At 40.5% G+C, this 22,582-nt stretch overlaps 1 protein-coding gene across 1 annotated transcript in view; it reads right to left on the bottom strand.

The window, feature by feature from the left end:
- Nucleotides 1–22,582, bottom strand: part of grk3 (G protein-coupled receptor kinase 3) — a 61,348-nt gene that overhangs the window by 19,950 nt on the left and 18,816 nt on the right. Inside the window, exons 3-13 of the mRNA XM_034602779.1 lie at nucleotides 11,259–11,332; nucleotides 10,999–11,100; nucleotides 9,286–9,360; nucleotides 7,276–7,337; nucleotides 7,128–7,179; nucleotides 5,894–5,985; nucleotides 5,690–5,789; nucleotides 5,494–5,572; nucleotides 4,394–4,524; nucleotides 3,361–3,455; nucleotides 1,698–1,805 (exon numbers count right to left, since the gene is read on the bottom strand). Of these exons, the coding sequence (XP_034458670.1) occupies nucleotides 1,698–1,805; nucleotides 3,361–3,455; nucleotides 4,394–4,524; nucleotides 5,494–5,572; nucleotides 5,690–5,789; nucleotides 5,894–5,985; nucleotides 7,128–7,179; nucleotides 7,276–7,337; nucleotides 9,286–9,360; nucleotides 10,999–11,100; nucleotides 11,259–11,332 (970 nt within the window). The remainder of the gene's footprint in view (nucleotides 1–1,697; nucleotides 1,806–3,360; nucleotides 3,456–4,393; nucleotides 4,525–5,493; nucleotides 5,573–5,689; nucleotides 5,790–5,893; nucleotides 5,986–7,127; nucleotides 7,180–7,275; nucleotides 7,338–9,285; nucleotides 9,361–10,998; nucleotides 11,101–11,258; nucleotides 11,333–22,582) is intronic.

Genomic DNA, 22,582 nt, shown 5'->3' with positions numbered 1-22,582 from the left:
TGTGAATTGTGAACTTGGATCGGAAAATTGTGTCGATTGCTTCACAGACCTCCAAAATAGCCGACGTGCAGTGTATGAAAAAATAACCTGGGTTGTGTGGACAAGCTCAGTCCTGCAGCCGACTCGGATCTCACAACTTCGGGCATTGGTGTGTTGGAAAGCAGGCTAAAACTCACGGGTGCTAGTGCCTGTAGCACTGTCAGGAATCATTTCAAAGTGACACAGAGACATTGGAATAGCTGAATTTCCTGGAGTTAAGGACTAAAATGAAGCTCGTCATTGTGAACCTTTCTTGCTCTTCTGTGACAGGTGGGGTTAGAGGTTCAAATGTCAGGGAGTTACTCACTGCTTATTACCATTAAATCTGCATCTCACGATCCAGATCAAGTGTAACTACTAATGTAGGGTTATTCTGCTATGCACGTCTGTGGAATGTTTCGATTCTAACAGCACAACACAATTAGATGACAGTGTATCTGTTTACTTAACATTGTAACAGTCTGTCACAGACTTAAGGGGCATTTTTCAAACTGATTTCTTGATTTAGTCTTTGTTCATATTCTGGTCCATCTACTACATTAGAAAAAAAATGTCCTGCAGCCAAACCTACTTGCCGACCCCTGATTTACATGATACTGTGATGTACGTATTATTATAACATGACATCAATGAACCATTTTTAAATGTCACAGTTATCACCAACACTAGTGCAAGACCACACCACTACTTTATTTGTGGATGGTAAAATGTGTGTGCACAGATCACCTGATACGCTCGAAGGTAACAGGTTACATTTGTGTGTGGCATTCATGGACTCTTCACCTGCTCTTCACTTCTCCACCTCCACACAGATCCACAAATGTATGCTGCCTTTAAGTGCTGGTGGATACCTGGGATATCTGTGCTTTCAGTGAATTCATGTGTAATTCCAAAGTGGCAAAGATAATATAAAAAAAAAAAAGAAGAGATCATTACCCCTCGATTGGAACACACACGTTTATAAACTACAGACCTATAAATGTATATATATATATATGTATAAATATATATATATATATATGGTTTAAATAAGCTTATGTTGGATCATGGTGTGCTGAGAAAACCTGAACCTAACCTATAACCAGTGTTGTGTCGGAGTCTGTTGTACAGTCAAAGTGCGTCTTCCTCCCGTTGGAATTTTTTAGGATTGTGTTGAAACACACAGCCAACCTTTCAGTGAAGACCAACACAGTGTTCAAACACACCGATTCAAACATCAATGGAAAGACACGTCACACGCTTTTTCTCCTTGCTCAGACCTGCCAACAACCCGTCTCTCTATCTCTCACACTCTCTCTCTCACACTCTCTCTCTCTCTCTCTCTCTCTCTCTGAAACACACACACACACACACGCGCATCCCCCTTTTACCTGATTTCTGACCTACTGGGCCTGGACCTCTGGCATTTACACACTCGAGATCAAACAAGCACACACATACACACACAGACAACATCAAACACACACCAAACAGACGACGAGCGAGCGAGCGAGAGATGCAGAGAACGGGGAGAGCAGATTCAAAGAGGTCTACTCAGAGTGGCAGAAGAGGTTTGAAAGCAGTACATGAAGTCAGGATGTGGTGGGAGTAAAGAGCAGAGAGGAGAAACAGAAGAGGAAAGATGAAAGGAGAGCAGAGAGAGAAGATGCAGTATTTACCCTCGGAGGAGTTTGAAGAGCATGCAGCCTAAGGAGAACCAGTCGGCGCTGCTGTCGTACGCCGTCCCCTTCTGAAGAACCTCTGGAGCCATGTAACCATGAGTACCGCTGCAGCAAACACACAACAGGTTCATGTCAAACACACGCTCATTACTTTTTACAACTGCGAGAGCAGAATCACACACGACAGTCTCATTTGGACAGACTTCATATTAGAGGGGGAGGAGGTTGGTAATAAAACATTTCCCCTGTCCCTTGTAATAAAAGTTGTTGTTCTGGATGGTGTTTCTGCTACTCGCAAATTACGGAAGCTTGATTTGTGAGACACCACAATATGCAGGAAAAGCATGTAACCATCCACGCACAAGCTTTTCACTCAACTAAAATAGAAGTGTATGATCTGGAAACTGGGAAAGGAGAAAAAAATGTAGTAAAAAAGTGTTGTCAAAGCAGAATCTACTTTTTTTCCCCTAACAAAATGGTTGAACACACGTGATGACGCAATGAGTGCTGAGGCAACATTAATCACTTGATCTGGCCCAAGAAATACCACTTCTTTTTTTTGGTTTGGTTTCGAACTACTTTATTGTAGACGTGTTCATACACTTTAAAGTATAAATAATCATATATTCATAAAATACATGTAAGTGTAGTTTGAATCTAGTGTATCTAGTGTAAGATGAATTTTTGGTATTCCAACAAAATAAAACACTTTAAGGAACAAACTTTTTTTTAGGCATAAAATTACAGTTTCATTTTCTTTGCAGCCCTAGAGGCTCTTTATGCCTTCCTACATTGTGCTCCTTTGACAAAGTAAGAGCCAATCAGTCAGGCATTGGCTTATGGTGATTTCTAAAATTGCTATTACTTGCTGAGAAATATCTGTGACCTTGCTACGGACACAGAAAGTTTCAAACCTTGGGTCATTGTTTACATGAGGAAAGAGAATGGTACGACTGTTTGAACATTAGAGCTCCCTGCGCACAACATCAGCTCGGCTATGAATCACTTCAGGACAAAGAGTTGACTTTAGATGTGCATCAGATCAGAAACACTACTGTTTTAAGTTTCAGTGGCTGATTGGATCAACATTTAGATGATCAAGCTTACCTAATCAATATCCACAACCTGGAATGATTGATGCTGTTTGTTATGACAAAGTAGAATAACAGCTGGAAAAGGTTTTATTCTGATACCTGATCAGTCACATGCTGCTTTACCTCTGCTTTCTTGTACGGGCTAACAGAACAGTAGTGAAAGATCTATCCGGTTAGAAAAATTCTCTTCTACTTCTCACACTGCACTCTACTGAGCAGGTAGAAACAGTGCCTTGTGTAATATTTTTAATTTGGATTTATTACCAAAACAGGCATATGTGGTTTAGAAGTCATTCAAATTACTGACTGGTGCAGGTATATTTAAATCACTCTATCTCCCTCCGAGAGAGAGAAATCCTGGGAGAATGGGTTTTAACTCAAGCTTTTATCCAGTTGTATTTCCGTTAACCACTCACTATGCTGCCTTGGTTGGTTTTTACTAAGCCAACAAAGTCTCCATATCACCGCAGTGTGTGATTTCAAATGGCATTGTGTCATTCTGGAATCCAAGGCCTAACGTTCCCGCCTTGAACTGTTTGTGTAACAGGAGCTTCAGGAGCACTTACACACTGGCGTGGGGTTTCCTCTTGGAGAAGTCGCAAGCCAGGCCGAGGTCGGAGATACGAACATGGCCGTGTTCATCCAGTAGAATATTGGCTGGCTGGGAGGGGGAACACAGACACATCGTCACAGAGGGACAGACAGGGTGATAGCCATGGAGAAAACAAGAGAAAAGATCTCAGGGATAGAAAACAATGTTTGAGTCACAATTTAAGTTACAATTTCCGCTCAACAGGAGAAAATTCTGTGTGGATACAAATAATAAAGTAAAGCCCCCCTGTCCTGGTTATCCTCTGCTGTTTGGCCAAACTGTGACTCACTCACTCTCCTTCCAACACTCAGTCTCTGAGTATTATCTGCATTGTTCTGCACTGTTTATTAAAGACCTAAAACTGTTCCCTGACTTCCAGCAAAATATATCTATTATTATGGCAACCAGTCCAAACAGGGGACTTGGAGGAAAAACAGAGGACAGTTGAAAACATGGCTGATCTAAATCTATGGCTTTGAAACAGTACGTGTGGGGGTGTATCAGTGGACTGTGATGTTCAGGGTTCTACTCCATTTCACTTGTCATTCCTCTCTCTCTGTCATGATTTACAACATTCTCTACAACACAAGTACGACATAGCATCTCTTCTGAGCAGGGCTGCAACTAATGATTGCTCTCAGCTCCAAGTCCATTGGTTCCTACTGCAGATGTAAATGTTCTAAACAGGAGCTCAATGTTGTTTTTGGCAAACATTCATAACTGATTGGTTGGTTAATTTATTTGGAAATTATCATCAATCAATTTTTTTTACCAAGTCTAAGTTTAAAGATGTATTGTGTGCATGTGTCTGTGTGTATGTCAGCATCAACAGCGAAGTGGGGGCGAGAGAGAAAACATGAATGGGCATATATTCATCCATCTAGACCCTTGTCCCTGTGGTGAAAACAGTTACTGAGTTACTGCAAAATGTCATAACTCAGAGGGAACGTTCCTGCAGTAAAAATACAGCTTCAAAGAAGACAATGGAAACAGAGTGAGAGATTTACCTTCAGGTCTCTGTAGACAACGAATCGGTTGTGCATGTGTTCCAGACCCAGGATGATTTCAGCCGCGTAGAAACGCATCTCTTTCTCACTGAACACGCCGTGCTGAGACAGATGGTAGTGCAGGTCGCCCCCTAAACACAAACACACACACACAGGCAGGAAGAGACACATACACCACAAGGTGCGTAAGCATGACCTCACAACAACTCATGTCCCAATCAATATCTGTCAATAAGTTGGGGTAATCTTCTCAGGGGAGAAAATTAGAACCACTCAGAAGCCTTCTATGACTCTTTTCTCCAACCCAAGGGTCTCAGCTTTAACATGTATCGACTTACTGTACTCATAGCACAACTGCACACTGTATGATGTTCAGCTTTGACTTTAAAAGGTGAGTCAGGCTTTGATTGTGAGACTGTCTGGGAACGCTGAGTGGAGCCTCTGATGAAGCTAAGAAACTGGCTGGTCAGCGACAGGATGAGTAATCCAATCTTTCGCTCTTTCCTTTTCATTTTTTGGGGGCATGTGTGCCTTTACTTGACAGGAACAGTGAGGACAGACAGGAAATGGGGAAAAGAGAGAGGGGGAATGACATGCAGTAAGAGCACTGGTCAAACCAGGCATCTGTGTTCTTTGAAGTCAGCGCCCTCACCATTCCGCTGTCAGATCATCCAGTGATTAAAACTCAGTCTCAGAACTCACTGGGTAGGGCCGGAGTTTAATGAAGACGCGTGCATGTGTGTGTGTGATCCTGTACTCGTACCTTGTGAGGACCATTTTAAGCATAGACCCTACAGAGTGAGACATTTTGGCCGGTCCTCACTTCTTCAAGTGGTTGTTTGAGGTGTAAAGGGGTTTTAGGGTTAGGGTTAGAATAAGGTTTAGATTAAGGCATTTAGTCTAGATGGTTAGGGGCTAGGGAATGCATTATGCCAATGAGTGTCCTCACTAAGACAGAAGTACAAAACGTGCATGTGTGTGTGTGTATGTTGGTGTGTGTGTGTGTGTGTGTGTGTGTGTGTGTGTGTGTGTGTGTGTGTGTGTGTGTGTGTGTGTGTGTGTGTGTGTGTGTGTGTGTGTGTGTGTGTGTGTCACCTTACCGTTCATGAGGTCCAGGATGAAGCACAGCTTGTCAGGGGTGTGAAAGGCGTATGTCATACATACGATGAATGGGCAGTCCTAAGGACAAAGAGAGTCAGGAGTAAAGTAAGTTTTTTATTCAAATTAATCTAGTCGTGTAGAATAATGGAGCAGCATGGCATGGGAACTATTCAAACACTGTAATGCATCACTCACCCCTGTGCTGACTAATGACAGCATGATTCTCTCATTGAGCGCTAGAGTCTCCCCCTGCTTCATCTTGATCCTCTTCTTGTCCAAACACTTCATGGCATACCTGACATTAGAATGACAAAACAGCCACGGTATGATTGTGTGTTTTTTTCCCCTCCAAGCTGTATTTCACTCTTATCCATCGACCGTGCGTGCAGCTTTTCTTACATCTTCCCCGTGTCGGCCTTCCTGCAGCCATACACCTCTCCGAAGCCACCCCTGCCGATGATCCGATGCACACTGAAGTCATTCATGGTCAGCTGAAGGAGGAGTGAGAGTGAACATGTGAGTCTACTGTGGGGGTAGCTGATAAATCGATCAATAATGACCCAGAATTTTTAAAAGACGGAAATATTGCAGGGTGGTTGTGTGCCTTCGCCAAGCAGCACAGTTTCCATCTATATAAACAAAATTTCAAGACTCATCATATGAGGTCACCATGACCTTTGGCCACCAAGATCTAATCATTTAATCCGTGACTCTGAGTGAACATTTGTGCCAAATTTAAAAGATTGCCCATGAGTTGATCCAGAGATATACCATTCACAAAGCCAATCATGTGTTCTGAGGTCAAAGTGACCTTGGGCTTTTGACCTAGACCAACAAAATCTAATTAGCTCATCTTTGAGTCCAAGTGAATGTTTGTACCAAATTTGAAGACATTCCCTCAAGCCTCACCTTGAACTTGACCTCTAATCTCTGACCAGAGTCCAAGTGAAGGTTTCTAACCTGAAGTGCATCTTGGGAGGTGCAATTCACGTCCACCTCAGAGAACCAGATATTTTGTGATATTTTTATTGTCTTTTTACTTCTGGAATGACTAGTGTCTGAAATGCATCCTATCATTTAAGAACTCTATTGTCAGTTATTATTAAATGAGCGTGTTTTATATTATTAGTGTTCTGGCTTCATGTTGCTACCTTTGCATCCTTACTTATGACATTTAAGGTCCAGAGCAAAGCCTGGACTCTTCCCGCCCATGAGCACCACAATATTTCTGTGTGAGCTCTTTGCGTCACCGCAGAAAATAAATAAACACTTAGGTGTGGTGACTTGACACGTGTGACTTGCTGGAGCACACATTGTTGAGTCACCAAGGTTGTCCAGTGAATGAGGTACCTGACAGCCCATGTGACGTAATGTTTACACCTCTTGGCGCAATTATATTAAGTCAGTGTGAATGTGAAATGGACTGGAACTAAAAGATGGCAGTGAGTTTTTATTTCTTCTTTTTGGTCCGGAGCAGAAATGTTTTTAAGGGGGTGGGAAAGAGTCAGTGTGCAAAGGTAATGTAGAGTTAAAAATCCCCCAAGAGCATGAAGGGAACTGTAGTTCTTCTTCTCTTGTGGACAGCATGAATCAAGCTACAGGTGTGAAAGCAGCAGTCAAAGCTTGTACTCACGTGAATGTTGAGCTCCACATTCTTCCACTGGCAAAAGCGAGTAAACTTATCACTAAGGGAAAAAGAGGAGAGGCAATAAAATGTGAATATACTGTGATGTGTTGAACGAACGGTGAAAGTTCCTCCACCTCTGACGTCTTGGTCTTACCTCTCAATGAACTTCTGGAAGATATTCCCTCTCAGGCTGTCACAGATCTCCACTATGTATGGCTGCAAGGGGGGGGGACAGACACATAAACAACAGCTCAGCTCCAGTGTTTCTCTGCAGCGTTTCGTCTGCTCTGGCGCCTCAGTAACTATGTGATAAAAATTCTTGACAAATGTATGTGAATATATCTTCTTTGCATTGTTATAATGACTGAACCGGACTCCAGGTTGTCGGCCTCTGACACATTTTCTGGGGTCCGACCTTGTCAAACGTCTGCTGTGAAGCAAACTCCTTTCACAGAAACTCTCACTGAACAGACACAGACACCTCTATGTTCCAGCTGAGTGTAAAACTTGAGGAACCCTGAAGTCTAACAAATATATACAGGAAATAGGTTGATGTAATATCTCTGACAGAAAGTTCAGTCACGGGATCATTTTACTGAGCAAAAGCCATGTTAGAATTTAAAAGAGGGATTTGTTGACTAGATTTGCTGCTGAAAGAAAACGTCTGTTGTTTCTCTTCTGTATTTTATTTTACTTGGTGGCTTTTTGGCAACTGATTCTTTGCACTGCACTAAATATGTAATGAACCGGAGAATGAGCGGTATAAATATACTGTTGATAGAGCTGGAAAACATAACTAGGAATTAGTGCTGGGCGAAAGGAGTGATTTTTTTTTATAAGAAACATTTCCTCCAGAAGGAAATGAGAAACTGACAAACTGTCGACAGAGCACGTTGCTGGACAATGTGTCTGCAGCCAATCACGTCACAGAAACAAAGCACACACAAACACGCCACATGCTGCCGTGTTGGTATTAAGAGCTGAATAGAAAAGCAGCAGAGAAGATGAAGACCTGCTTTGGGTAAATGAGGTAACAAAACGTCAGTGGTGTGGAGATACTTTGTCTACTTAAAGCTCCATCTAGAAACACTGCGGACAGGGCCAGGTCACCAAGAGACATGCAACTTACACTATTGTATTACATCTTGTATTAAATGTATCACATTTTTCATCCACTTTATTATTTTACTTTGCAAAATCATGTTTATGTGTCTTCAAATGATCATATTTTCTTCATGCTGTGCATTAGTGGCTCTATTTGTCTTACGTAATGTACATTTAAGTGCCTTGTTGTTGAAAAGCACTGTACAAATTAACTTGCTATGCAGAGCACAACCACTTACAGCCTCATCACCAGCAATTAGACCCAGCCCCTGGGCTGAAGATGCACTGCAGCAATAAACTTTTATTCTCTACTCCAAAACATAAATTTGCTGATACCCTAAATAACAAATGGAAGATTAAAACTGATCAAAGTATCGTTCCAAGATATAAATTTCACACTGCAGGATTTACTAGAATTTATACTCAACGGTTTTGTTTATGTAAACAGATTTTCTTTTGTATGTTCAATGTCCACTAATAGGGAATTTAAAGCTAAAAGAAACTAAAAGAAAATGTGATCCTAAAATTGACTGATATGAAGATTGTGATGAAACAATTTGTCACATTGTCAGGCCGTGACACAAACATAGTATTTTGACGAAGCACAGAAACTGAAGTTTAAAAATAAGCCCTGCAAAGTGTGTGTCTGTGAGTGTGTAATTTACACCCTCAAATGAGCTGAAGTAAAAAATATAAAACCATCATTTGAATTAGTCACTGTCAGTCAGAACACGGCCCCTGACACAAACCATTTGTTGTGCTGAGATTGTTTTCTGTGCCGTATCATTTTGAATATAACATTTTCCATGTGAGACACTCTCACTTCACAGAAAAAGCTCAGATGTAGATAACAACACTTGAGCGGCAGCTGAACTCCGTTATAAGCTCATGTCATGATTTATTATGTCACAATGTCCGCTTTGAAACAGAACTTATATTTTGTCTCTTTGAAAATTAACAAATACATCAAACAAGCAATCATAGTTTCTGTATTTGTTGTTGTTCAATCTGAATCCAAAAGCACAGTGACAGGAAAAAAAGATTCATTTAAGGTTTCTACCTGGAAGAGAGTTGGGGGAACCTGTTTCTTTGCCAAGTGACTCTGCACATGGTCCACTGCTTTCTTAGAGAACGGCTGAAAATAGAGAAAGAAAAAGGGTCATTTCAAAAATGCAGCTTCACAAGTAATTTCAGTTCTGTTTTTTTCTGTTTAATGTAACACGACTAAGACTGTAAGAGAGGCCTCTACCATGAAGGACCAATACATATGTGTGTGTGTGTGTTTGTGTGCGCACATGAGTGGGGGATGTTCAATAACTTGCACATGCACTAACTTAGCTTTACAAGAAAAAAAAGTGTGGTCTGTGGTTAATTTGCATGGACTACTTTCAGATGCTTCTGTGAAAGGCGAAGTCATCACTCTGTGTTCCAATACATGACATTCAAATAGTAACTTCAAACTAATTCCACTTTTTCTACTTTTTTACCATCTATAGAGTTTAGCTCCTTTTCAGACACTGAATTTGTACCAGCGCTGGCTTCATCCGCCCAAGAGACAGCTTTCTGTCACAGAGACGGAGTTGAGTTGTTGTTGAAATGCTGCTCGGTGCTCTATTCAGACACGACAGCACATTTACAGATAGAACCACAATGCTCAGCAGAGATATTTGGCACCTGAGAGCGAGGAGTTGAGAAGTTATGATGTCTGTAGGAGAAAGAGGAGTCTTTCTGTTCTCACACAGAAAAACGTACTTTGCCTTTACTGTTTTGATGAACCACCATGTATGTGAGGGATCAAATCACTATCTTATAACAGAACTATCTGCTGCCTGCTTCGTAACGTCTGCGAGTGTGTTAGCATAAAACGACATGAATTCATTTTTGTTCACGCGCTCAATATGAGGCACTTTGCTGCATATTCATCATTTCACCCCTGATGAGAGGTGGGAGACCTCATCTGCCCTGCGAGGAGAAACATCTGCATTACCATGTAGACTCATCTGACAAAAGATGAATCTTCAAGCTTTATTAAACTGATTTTAATATCCTTGTGCGTAAGATGATGAGCAGTGTTTCCACAACACACATCTTTACCACATTGCTGCTGCTGAAATAACTGACACTGACTCTTCGGACTCTGCAGAACGTATATAATCGAATCGAAACGACTGTTGCAGGAAGTGGAGTCACGTTGCAACACCCAGCCCAGGCCGGGGGGGGCGGGGGGGGGGGGGCGTGGTAGATTTAAGAAGATAACATTAAGTAACATAGATATTTACTGATTGCCGGTGTACTTTGTGTAATTGTATGGAATTCAGTGTGACCAGAAATCATTGCATCATGCACTGTAAGTACATATGTAATGTATGTATGATGTACTGGCTTTGAATGTGTGTGGGGTTTTTTTGTTGAGAAAGTGTAGAGGGTTCATTCTGTCTGGTAGCTGTTCCCAACCTCTTCGAGATGGGTTGCATTCATCCATGAGCAACTCAACCAAAGAGTGATTTCTACTTAGAAGTAGACTCGTCAAATGGCAGATAGTGAATCTACAACCATTCTGATAATCAATCATTTGTCAAATTTCAAAGGAAACATTGTCTGATTGCAGCTTCTCCATTGTGAGATTTTAATGCTTTAATTTTCCCGGGTTGGCAGCATTAACCAACGGCAGACAGAAAACCCCTCATCGCACCACGTGTGGTCAGTGTCCACATGTGCACTTGACCCAGAGTGCATTAGTGACGCAGCATGGATCTGAGGCTGTTGTCCTTACATGTGAACAGGACAGGAGCTCCTTCATGATATAGCCGTCGTAAATCTGTCGGCTGCGGCTCAACCTCTCCTCCTCCGAGTCCAGCTTCTCGTAGTCCTTAATCTGAAAGAGACACATGGGGTCATCTTAAAAGTTCGCAACAAAACAACGCAAAGCGCTTCCTGGGTGAGCTAAATCGGAATGAGTGGATTACAGGCGTAATCTCTCATCCATCCCATGAAGCCTTCTAATCTTGCACACACGGGACACTTTAGACTTACTTCTTCGTAGAACTTGAGCTGTGGCACAGCCTCGTCAATCTCATTCATACAGAAGTCCTTGAAGAGTAAGAAGCCTGAAGGACAAAAGAGAAACAGTGAGGACAGATGACCAATACTGCTGTTAACTGCCTTACCAACACTCCCTGCTGGTTACACTGAATTTGTGATTAAAGTAGAGTATTCTGTATATTTTTTAAGCATGTTAGCAGTGAGGCTTTGGAGTTGGCCATGACATTTTATTTAAAATAGTTACCTGCATTTATTTAGAAGCATGTATCAGTTTGTATTTGTGGGAATAATGACATGCTATTTAAAAGTTCTTGCAAAGTCTACGATAAAAGATCTTCAATTAGAAAGAAAATAACAAAAGTTACACTGTAATAAATGTCAGAAGATTCTGTATAGACTTTCATGTTTTGTGTCCCAGTTCCACATTACGCACGTTAGCTTGTTTGAGCTCTTATTATTAGCAACAGCTCAGAAAGTGAGCATTATGGTCGACTGTCATCCCTGTTCAGTCTGTGAGATTACAACTAATATTTTAAAGGAAACACTTCACAAAAAGGTTGACGTTAGAATCAGTCTTAACTATTGCTTGCACACTTACTATGTGGATATATGTGTGTGTGCGCGTATGTGTATGCAATATTCATATTTTCGCTGTTGAATTGAATTTGATATTGAGAATGGTAGAAATTCAGTATCACTGGTACTACAAAATTTCTGATGTTGTGACGTCTCTAACCTCTCTAATGTGTCCAACAGACGTACACACACACACACACACACTGAAGTAAACAGCTGTAACACCACATAAACACGAAAGAAGGGCAGCTCAATTTACTGTATTAGCCTTAATAATGGATTAAGGTTGTCTTGGTCTTATTAGGGCTGCTACTGACACACACACACACACACACACATAACAGAAAATGGCACCAGGCATTATTGGCTGAAAATGACACTCTGGGTTGCACTCAAACACACTAACAATGGATACAAATCTCATGATAGGTCACAAATCCATGCTCAATGAAACATTATCTGAGGAAGAGGAAGGCGGGACAGCAGGGAATAAAAATGCATCCATGCTGCCTGCAGAGATGAGAAGCACTGTTGCCATGGTAATTGCTTTTGTGACTATTGGCTATAAGCTGCTGGCCGAGAGGACATCCCCTGACTCCTATTTAGTGCCTGAAACATTTCCCCTCATATTTACATGTGGCGACAAGAAAGATCAAGGGGACAGAGACAAGAGACACAGGAGCATTGAGCTTAGCAGCCGCAGCCGCACCTCGTGTTTCCATGGAATACTACGCTCTGTGGCTTTACCTGATTAACATCAGGTATTAGCAAAAATAGACGGCTAACAAGATCTCTCTTGACACCGATCACAGGTCTCGTCATTCCCGCTAACCTTCCTGATGGCCCTAGCAGACATCGTGTTGCGAGTGCAGCACGACAGACTTGACCTGACCAAAGAGATGTTTGAAGACATGAGAGGAACAATATAAGTGATTGTCAGAACGATCTAAATCCCCGCCAACTTGCATCTTTCTCCTTAAGAGGAGACCAGAAGTATGGCTGCCGGAAATGTTTTTCAATTAATCAATTAGTTGTTTGGTCTGTAAAATGTCGGTTAGTGGTGTAAAATGAAAATAATAATTTACCAGGGCTCAAGGAGATGTTTTAAGTGTCCTTTTGTTCACGACCATTTGTCCAAAGCCCAAACGTATTCAGTTTTATTGCAACAAATGACTAGAAATGTGGTAAATTCTCCCAACTGCATCATTTGCTTAAAGTGGACAGAAATTATTGATTGATTGCCGAAATAGTAGCCAATTATTTTTCTTTTCATCAGTCAATAGATTAAATCATTAGCCTGAACTTCTTTTTCCGCAGTTGCTAGCAGAATGTCTTGTCTTTACCAAGAGTCTCTTTAGTCTTCCTCCAGGAGCCATCTTGAACCAATCTATGTGCTCCTTCATTAATAGCATTTTTGATGGATCATACAGATGTCTGTAGAGAAGGACCTGTTCACGGTCTCTTGCCTCGAGCTGATCCGTGTTTGAGTATGTTTTAGCTGCACGCAGCGCACGCCAAGTGTAAATAGTTGGAAGGTGCGCGACCAGCCAGTGGATTTGATTCTTGGAGCATCAGGACGACTGCCCGAGCAGAAAGGGAGAGTTAAAGTAAACGCTAGATTCAAAATTGTCAAATCATACAGATGCTTTTTTGAGTTCATATAACCTGATTGTGTAAAACGGGCATGCAATATCGTTACATATTGATCGCCGGCCTCTGACTCGCATTGAATTGTGGCAGATTTTGTGATATCTGCAGATATTTGATCATTGTCCGAAGAATCTATTACATATTGTATTGTGATGAAACTTGTTTTAATCTACTAAAGAATAAATTATATTTACTGTCTGATTTTTGTGGTATTTGTGTTGCCAAAAAGAAAGTGTGATATGATCTGTGCCGTAACAGCTCACACAGTAACGTTTATTGTAACGTAAAGTTCAACGAGTTGAGCTTCTTTCAATGAAACTTAGCAAGATCTTAGAAAACAATTCTTCAAAACTACATTGGTGAAATCAAACAGCATCGTCATTCAAAAGTCACAATTTGACAGAGATTGAAAGACCTTTACTTTGTCAACTCATAATAACTCAATTCATTGACAATAACTTAGCTAACACTAACAAGAAAATCCTTACAAAAGGTGATACTAGCTGTTGATTGACAGAAAAGCAATCTGCAGGTATTTTGATAATCAATTAAATACGTTTTCAGGGAAAAATGCAGAAAATGTTACTTTTCAAGCTTCTAAATTGTGAGAATCGCCTGCTTGTCAATAGTAAACCGAAAAGGAGACCTAACTATTAATCAGTCAAAATTTGTCAGAAATTAAACTAACTGTTCGTTGCAGCCTTAATAAAAGCAACAGAGTAATGAATAGGTTTTGAGCAGCAGCTACATTACCCTAAGTGAAACATTTCAACGGGTTAACGTGGAAGGACTGTCGTGTCCGTATCAACAGAAGAGCTGCCACAATTAGGCGATCAATGGTTAAGTGGATGATTATTACTTTGATGATCAATTAAGTAAAGATGTAAAACATTCCTTGCATTCAACTTACTCTTTATCTAAGTCTTATGTGATGGTAAGATCAGTATGTTTTATATTGGGGGCAGTTCAAAAACATGAAAATTCCTAAAGCTTGAGGCGTTGTCCCCTCTGACTTCATGGAACTGTTACAAATTTGTCTTACTGTTTTCTAACAAAACAATTAATAGATTAATCGAAAGATTATTGCCACATGATGGAAATAATCCCTGCCTGCGCCCCAAATTAAAGCAGAAGCAGGTTAGTTTCTTTTTAAATGTGAGCAAATGTAGAAATATAGAAAATAAAATACTCTATTTGTATGAAAGGCATGAAAGGCCTAAACCTGATTCTTTCTGCAGCCAAGGCAAACAAAGACCTCTGCAACCCTCTGAGAATGTATAATTGTTTAATTACATGACATACAGCCTCTTTGCTTTGAAAAAGTGGCTTTTGCTTCAATTTAGTAGGCTCACTGATTCAGTTTTAAGTTGCACAAGCTATTTGTTTTGGGCCTTGCGTCTGCTATCGTAAATTCTCACGTCTTCCCCTCTGCTTTATCGCTCCTCCAGACTTGATGCATCATTTCCCCTCCGCTCCAAAGCCCACACTAAAAGGCTTATACAAATCAACGGGCTCACATGCATCCACACATATGTACACAGTTGAGTGCACGGGGCATCCTTGTTTGCAGAATGGGTGCTACTGACAACCACACACACACACACACACACACACACACACACACACACACACACACACACACACACACACACACACACACACACACACACACACACACACACACACACACACACACACACACACACACACACACACACACACACAGGTTTCAAACAGCAAGGACGGAACGTGTGAGCGAAGAATTAAGAGAGGGACAGAGGGGGAAACGACAGATCTTACATCACAGAGATTCAAGGATTAACCTTAATCGCTGAACACTTCAACACTGCCCAGCTAATTCAACAAATGGTCTCTTCCAGAGACGACAGACAGACACACACACACACACACACACACACAGACACACACACACACACACACACACACACCTAGCTCAAATCAGACATGAGTTCCTCTGAGCTTTGTCTCATTAGTGAGATCACCTGAAATGCCTAAAAATAGCAAAATGGCTTGTTCTGACAACTGCCTCTGTCTTCCATCATCACAGGCAGCATTAGGCCTCACTGTGGAGCAGGTATGACTGCTGGAGGAAGGATGAAATTCAAACTACGGCCAGGATGCATTAACAATGCATCAGTCATTAATAACTGTTGATATTTCAGGATCTCCTCAGATACAGATGAGTATCGACTTCACAGAAACAATCTGGTCACATTTCTTTGGATGTTGGCAGTTTTATTTAAAACAACACAAACAATAATCAAAGAATTTTTTGCCAAATGATTCATGGATTAATCAACTGATTGTCTTTGGAAACGCTGCTGGCCCTGTTTCAGTTTGAAAACTCCAGGGCAGTGTTTTAGTCTGGCCCATATGGTCCACTTTTAAGAAATGAAGCTTAAATATCCAGGTTATGAACTCTGCCATCGTGTCCTGAAGACGACATTTGAAGCCAGAGTCTGTGCAGTCTCACCGATACACACGCGAGTCTGTCTCATCTGTCAATCATGACATTTCACCCTGAATGAAGGCCCTTTGGCTTCACTTTCAGTGAACCAATCATGTCATTAACCTTTATATATTGTCTATGGTCTGGCGATCAGAAATGATGATGCAGTTATCCACATTTGATTCCGGTCACAACGTGACGTCCAGTGGTGAACGCAAAGTGTTGCTAACATTTACCGACTGTAACAGTTCTACCTTTGTCAAAGAAAAGACATCCCAGCTCTTACTTTTCACCATTGCTGCTTGTTTTGTAAATTTTTCTGTAACTAAGCAACCAACTGCATAGTAGACAATCTGCTTCCTGTTTGTATTGACAGGCACATGCCAAGTGTACATGAATGGTCATTTGATATGTGGTTTCAGTGTGTTAGTATGGACGGAGATTATTTCTGACACGGAGCTGGAAAAACTCGCCTGGTCAGAGATCATTTTGGTTTTAAAATGAAAACATGATTGTGAATGTAGCCTGAGTGTAAGGTTGACATGGAACAGTCAGCTCTTATATTTTAATGAGAACAATGCTTTGATGCAGCAGGGGTAACGATGCAGAGGCTTCAACAACAAGTGCAGTGTTGTTGGGCAGGAAGGCTGAACCTGCCTAAGCAGATTTACTTGAATGGCAGGATAAATGACAGTTGTGACATTCAGTCTCATAACGTATCGCTAGTTTGATTATCTATTAAATCATTATTTTTTTAATGGCATAATTTCAGCCTTTAAATTGCTTTTTTTGTAGTTTAACATAGAAAATCTGCAAGTTTAATTGTTAGTCCTATACAACAAAAACCTTGTGATGGATATTTTAGACAGAATAAAATTGGCAGACTCATTGATACTGAAAATGATGTGAATCTGTTTGGTGTTGGAAAAACAGTCTCTAAAAGTCTCTAAACCAAATCAAAATGGCAATAATCTGTCAGAAGTGAAGCAGACAGTATAGTGAAAAGAAAAATTGAGTGGAAAAGTAGATTACAATCAAAACCGGAAGATCTTACAAGGAACCCGGGCCCAAGTGTTTTCAGAGAAATGTGTCAACACCATGAGACTTATTTGAGTCTTTCAGAAATGTACTTGATCTTCTCATTTCTTCTTTTGATCTTTCAGGAAGTACACACCAAACATGTTTTCACCACTGGTTCATTTACTCTTATGTCCCACATGTAAATGTTGAGTCAACATCAGCTCTCATAAACACCTAATACAAATGAGAATGTGGTTGAGACTTAAACCTTTTAGGGTCAGTGACTACTTCTGTCTTTCAGTTATACATTTTCACTTGAATTCACAACATTTGTAAAGGTTCTTTGAAAATGAACATTTCCATTTGTTTCATTTTGTTACAATAAAATCTATGTAAAAGAGGGAAAAGAAGGTTTCTTCTTATTCAAGGCTCATGTGAGACTTGCCTGTGCTGCATTATACATACAATGACCTTTACTGGTGGAAGAGAGCCAGCACCGAGCCGACCACAGTGTGTTTGTGTGGGAGTGTGTGTGCATGTACTGCACAATGTGACGGATATTCATTCAAGCACAACATCAGGATTAGCAAACAATGTTAAGTATTCTCCCGATCTCGCTGCTCTCTTGCTCTGGCCTCTTACAGCAGCTACCCATGAGCAGAGGGTGAAGACCCACACCGCCAGGTGAAAAGATGCTAATCGCCGCAGTCAATTTGATTTGAACTTGAAACAGGGTGGATTTCTGATATAACACTAGCACACTTTCATAAATAAACCCACTATAATGTAAAACATACAGGTGATTCTTGTTTGCCATTGCTTTTGTCCTTTCAAACCCGAGACTGAATATCTTAATTTACAGTGTAGTTACTGCTCATCTTAGCCAGGAACATATATTGTTATCTTAGGAATGATCTGGAATACTTAGATATGCCATTATTAGGCCACTCAGCAGTGCTTTACATGTTCCAGGAAAGTTCACACCCTCTGCTTTTGTTTATTTGTCTACCAAGAAAATTGGAGGAAGGATATGGTATGGGTCATAGAAGAACCGATTCAATTTTACACCCAGATCAGGGTGCAGATCAAGGCATTTTCTTCACTTTCTTTAAGATTATACGATTTTTTGTCCATTTCTTGGAGAATAATTCATGGATCTTGATGAGAAAAACCTCAGACATGTTTAGGGGACTGGCATCTATGAGTGTCTGCAATTTGGTGCACATCCAAATAAAGACTGGGATCTCGTAGCTTCATAAGAGGACTGTTGGGCCTCGGCAGAGGTATGGACTCTACTAGCTGGAAGCCAAAACTGCACCATTTATCACAAATACAAACTATAACTACATTTTCAGCCTTCTGCTGGTTCATGAATGGTGAACGGTATGCATTTATATGATGATTTTATAATCTTATCAACCACTCAAAGCACTTTACTATACAAGTCACATTCACACACATTCATACAGCAGTGCTATATGCTGCCCATGTTCTGTCACACACACCAATCATACACTTCCGGCACAACTCTGAGGGGCAATTTAGGGTTCAGTATATTGGCCCCGGACACTCAAGCATGCGAAATGGAGGAGCTGAGGATTGAACCACTGACCCTGACAGTGGAACACCCACTGTTCCCACTGAGCCACAGCCGCCCCATAATGTTGACGTCATGTGTGACATTTCCTTCCGTCAGGCATTAAATTATGACATTTCAGGGGTAAATATGCAACAGGGGCACAAAAAAAAAAAGAAGACAACACTCAGAAACGGATTAGGGTTCAGAGGGCTGATACCTGAAAACCAGAGCATATATAAATTAAGCTCACATGCAATCAGTTTTTTCTGGATATGTACACATCGTAAACGGTACGTTTTTATTCCCCTGAGGTCTGTTATCTGCCGTCTAAAGAGCTGGAATAACTACATCTCTGAATAATGATAAACCCTGTTGCCACAGCCTGAACATGAGGTCTGAGCTGAAGTAAAAAACAAATTCTCATCAAATATTTATCAGAAGACTAAGCAAACACAATGTTTCAACTTTTTTTTACTCTTTAGTGTATGGAAAATACTGGAAAACATCTCAACTTTGCAAATGCAAAGCACAGTTTTAAATTTGAATAGATTGAGAATGAAAACAGACTGAGAAAGACTGAATTCCTCAGTCGATCAACTAATCAATGTCTAATAATTTTCGCTGTAAGGCCCGGTGTGACAGACAATATCAGATGTCTCAGACAAGTAAAACTAACATTAAACATCACGTTCAGTTTGCAATTGTCCAGGCTTCTGCACTTCACACGGGAGAGCAGGAACACATGTTCCATGGTATTAGCAAACACTAATTAAAAGGACGGAGAAGCTGTAGCAGGCTAATTTCCCAGGCACATTGTTTATGGCTATACAATGTCATTACCGGTTCAGGTTTGAAGTCCTTAGCTAAAGAAAATGACTGAAACTAAACAGTGAAAGTGCTTTTAATGAGGCAGGTGCGGAGCTTTCACGACAGCTCTTAACTCCATCGCCCCGGGACTGTTTGCGAAACTTAAAACAAATTTCAAAGCGGATGTCTTGTCCTGGAACAACTTTGACTGTTTACAAAGACTGCTGAATTGAATATGCTAAACAAGACCACAGCTCTCATCATGTGAACACGCTGCACTTGCATGAAACTAATGCAACTAGTTTGCATTAAATTATGGACACATGGAGATTTTAGTCTGAGAGGTGAGAACACCCTCCACGCACTCAACCAAGACTACACAGTGTCAGGTTTAAACCTAATTGGCTCAGTGGACACACAGGACACAAAAAATAAGGGGACGCACATATGGAGAGTGTCTGCAGGACTGTTGGCTGAGTTTCACTTAGTATGTGAGAATTCTCTATCACATCCACCAGCACGTAAAGGCACATTTGGGACCATTGCTATTAGTCACTGCACATGTGATATACGTGATGCGGCCACCAACTGATGATGTCAGTCATTTTCTACAAAAGAATGCACACCAGTTGCCAAAGTCTACAGAGATGGGAGTATAGCGTGGGTCGGAGAAAGACTGGAAAGTGGGCAACTAAGCAGAAAACTGACATTTGTCTCGAAAGGAGAAATGGTAAATAAGACATCATCATGTACTGCTTGTTAATCAGCCCAAGTGACATTTAGGTCCACTGAATTAACATTGTCCAACTCCAAATTAAAACTCAAACTCTTCTCTAACCTGGGAAGCCAGAGCAATGACCACACTCAACATATGTTCTTGTGCAAAAATATAGTCAATAGAAGTGACTGCTTCAGAATTAACTACCAATTGACTTTATCCACTGCGACTGGGACAATATGCTTATATATAATACACTCTCCTATTCAATACTATATTGATATTTGGGTACAAATTTCATAGACTGTTTAGGTGCATCAATTAATCCAGAAAACACAGATTTTGGAGCCAAATTAAACTGCAATCATTTGTGCATTGCAATATAATAATATACTCTACAACTGGTAGTTACTTCAATAATGGATTACTTATCAATTTCAGTCAGTTTATCAACAATGATTTATTATTATATTGACAGAAAGAGGCCATTTTTGAGTTGACAAAACCATCTCACCACCAGGTCCATCTAGTTCTGGGTCTGTTGTTCTAGATCTTATCAGTGTTTCCTCAGTCAGAAATGAACTGGCAGGTCAGAAGTTTTGGTTTGAGCAACTCCCAGGTCTGATTTCCCCCAGGGCTGCTGCGACACAATCATTTATAAACTGTAGTCAGTTTGTTATATATTATTACAAGAGAGGTATCTTACACATTTTGGTATAAACTGTAGTCTTGAGACTGAGTTGTGATATTAAACTGAACTTCGCTGGAGAACAGACCAAACAATGTGGTCTTCCAGACATCTGTCATTCTATGTTATGCTCCCCCCCCCCTTTCTTTGCATAAAGTTGTGCTGATGATCTCTCTTTTCATTAAAAACTGCATGGGGGCAAAGCCATGTTGTATGTATAAACTGTCTCAGAATTATCACCGGACAAAACACATCAGTGACAGAAGCTGGAGGTGTAACACATGCTACAGAAAAGAAAATGTTTCAACAACACCTTACAGTGTTGTATATCCTACAGGTATTGACATTACTGCATCACTGTGTATTTTAAGTATTTGTTGTTTAAACTATGATCTTTTTTTGATTTTGCAAGGCTTTTGGGCTGTATTTTGGGAAAGACAGATGTTCTATAATGAAGTTTATTATTGTTATTATGATTAAAAGAATATACATGAATTGAAATTGTACACTAAAGACAAAAGCCACATGGTAATCATATTAATGGGTGTTGTCGGCCAGAGTAAACAGGGCTTTAGAAAATTACCATTACATGGCAGCAGTATACACAGCTGCTGTGTGAAAATACACAGTACATAGAATCATCTGATTTTAGTACTTGTTGGGAGTAATAATACAAATAAATAAATAAATCGACATGTTTCATCACTGCACTGTGACTGCTACTGCGATCAGATTGATCTGATGTGAGGATGGTGTCAATCATTAGGGATGAATAAGTGGACAGACGTGAGAGGGACTGGAGGCGTGGGCAGTCTGTTGACATACACAACCTGGCCTCTTGGAAAACGCTGCATTCTGAGGGAAAACGGAGAGATGGTCCTTCGGTTTCTCCATTTATCGCTCCCCCTTAAAGACATCCTCTCCGATTCCTCCCTCCGATTCTCATCACCTATTTTATTCCTCCTTTAATCAATTTCATTTCTCCCCGTCGACAAGCAAATGCAGCAGTTCTGGTCAGGTTCCCATGGCAACCGCAGTTACTAGGCAACACACAACTCTCCATCATCCATTCCAGAAGTGTGACAGATGGAGAGGGAGAATGCCAAGGCAAAGAGTGAGAGAAAGACGAGAGATGGTGAAACTAGGAAAGAATGAAGAAGAAGAAAAACAGAGAAAGATGTACGACAGAGGCAGAGATGATAACCTTATCAATGATCCTCTCTTTCTCTGCCTCCAACACTACATTTATCCACATTTTCCTTTATTACTATGGTCGTTTGTTTCTGAACAAAGTTTTTCATGAATGCTATTTCACTGCTATGACTCACTGTTATCTCTGCCTGAAAAGGGGAGACGCTGCCTGATGACTTGATCCTAAAATGACGTCAAAAATGATTTCATGCCCCTGCAAATAATATCATAATGAAATGAAATAATTTGTTATATTCAGTCAACCTATTGTAAAATTCCATTCACCAATTTAAGGGACAATCAAGTTATTATGGTAAAAAAGCAGAACAAGCTGTGGTAGTTTATCAAGGTTATACCGAGGCCACTTGCCAGCGATCAACACAATTAATTCATTGTTTTATTTCAGCTTTTAATTTCAACTAATGTGTCAACTTAAAAATATGGACATTTACACAGGTCAGTATTATTAAAGCCCACATATTACATCAGGTGGTCAGCCAGAGGTCTTAGAACCATAATTAGAGACATAACTCTTCCGTCTGACAATGAAAACATACACTCCTTGGCGGAAGTACTAATAAAATTACTTTGCTTATAGTCAGGTCACTTTAAAAGT

This window comes from Hippoglossus hippoglossus, chromosome 12 (assembly GCF_009819705.1).
Source record: "Hippoglossus hippoglossus isolate fHipHip1 chromosome 12, fHipHip1.pri, whole genome shotgun sequence".
In the NCBI taxonomy this organism is placed as follows: domain Eukaryota; kingdom Metazoa; phylum Chordata; class Actinopteri; order Pleuronectiformes; family Pleuronectidae; genus Hippoglossus; species Hippoglossus hippoglossus.
The sequence above is the reverse complement of the archived record's forward strand: the minus strand, read 5'-3'. Positions and strand labels throughout refer to the sequence as shown.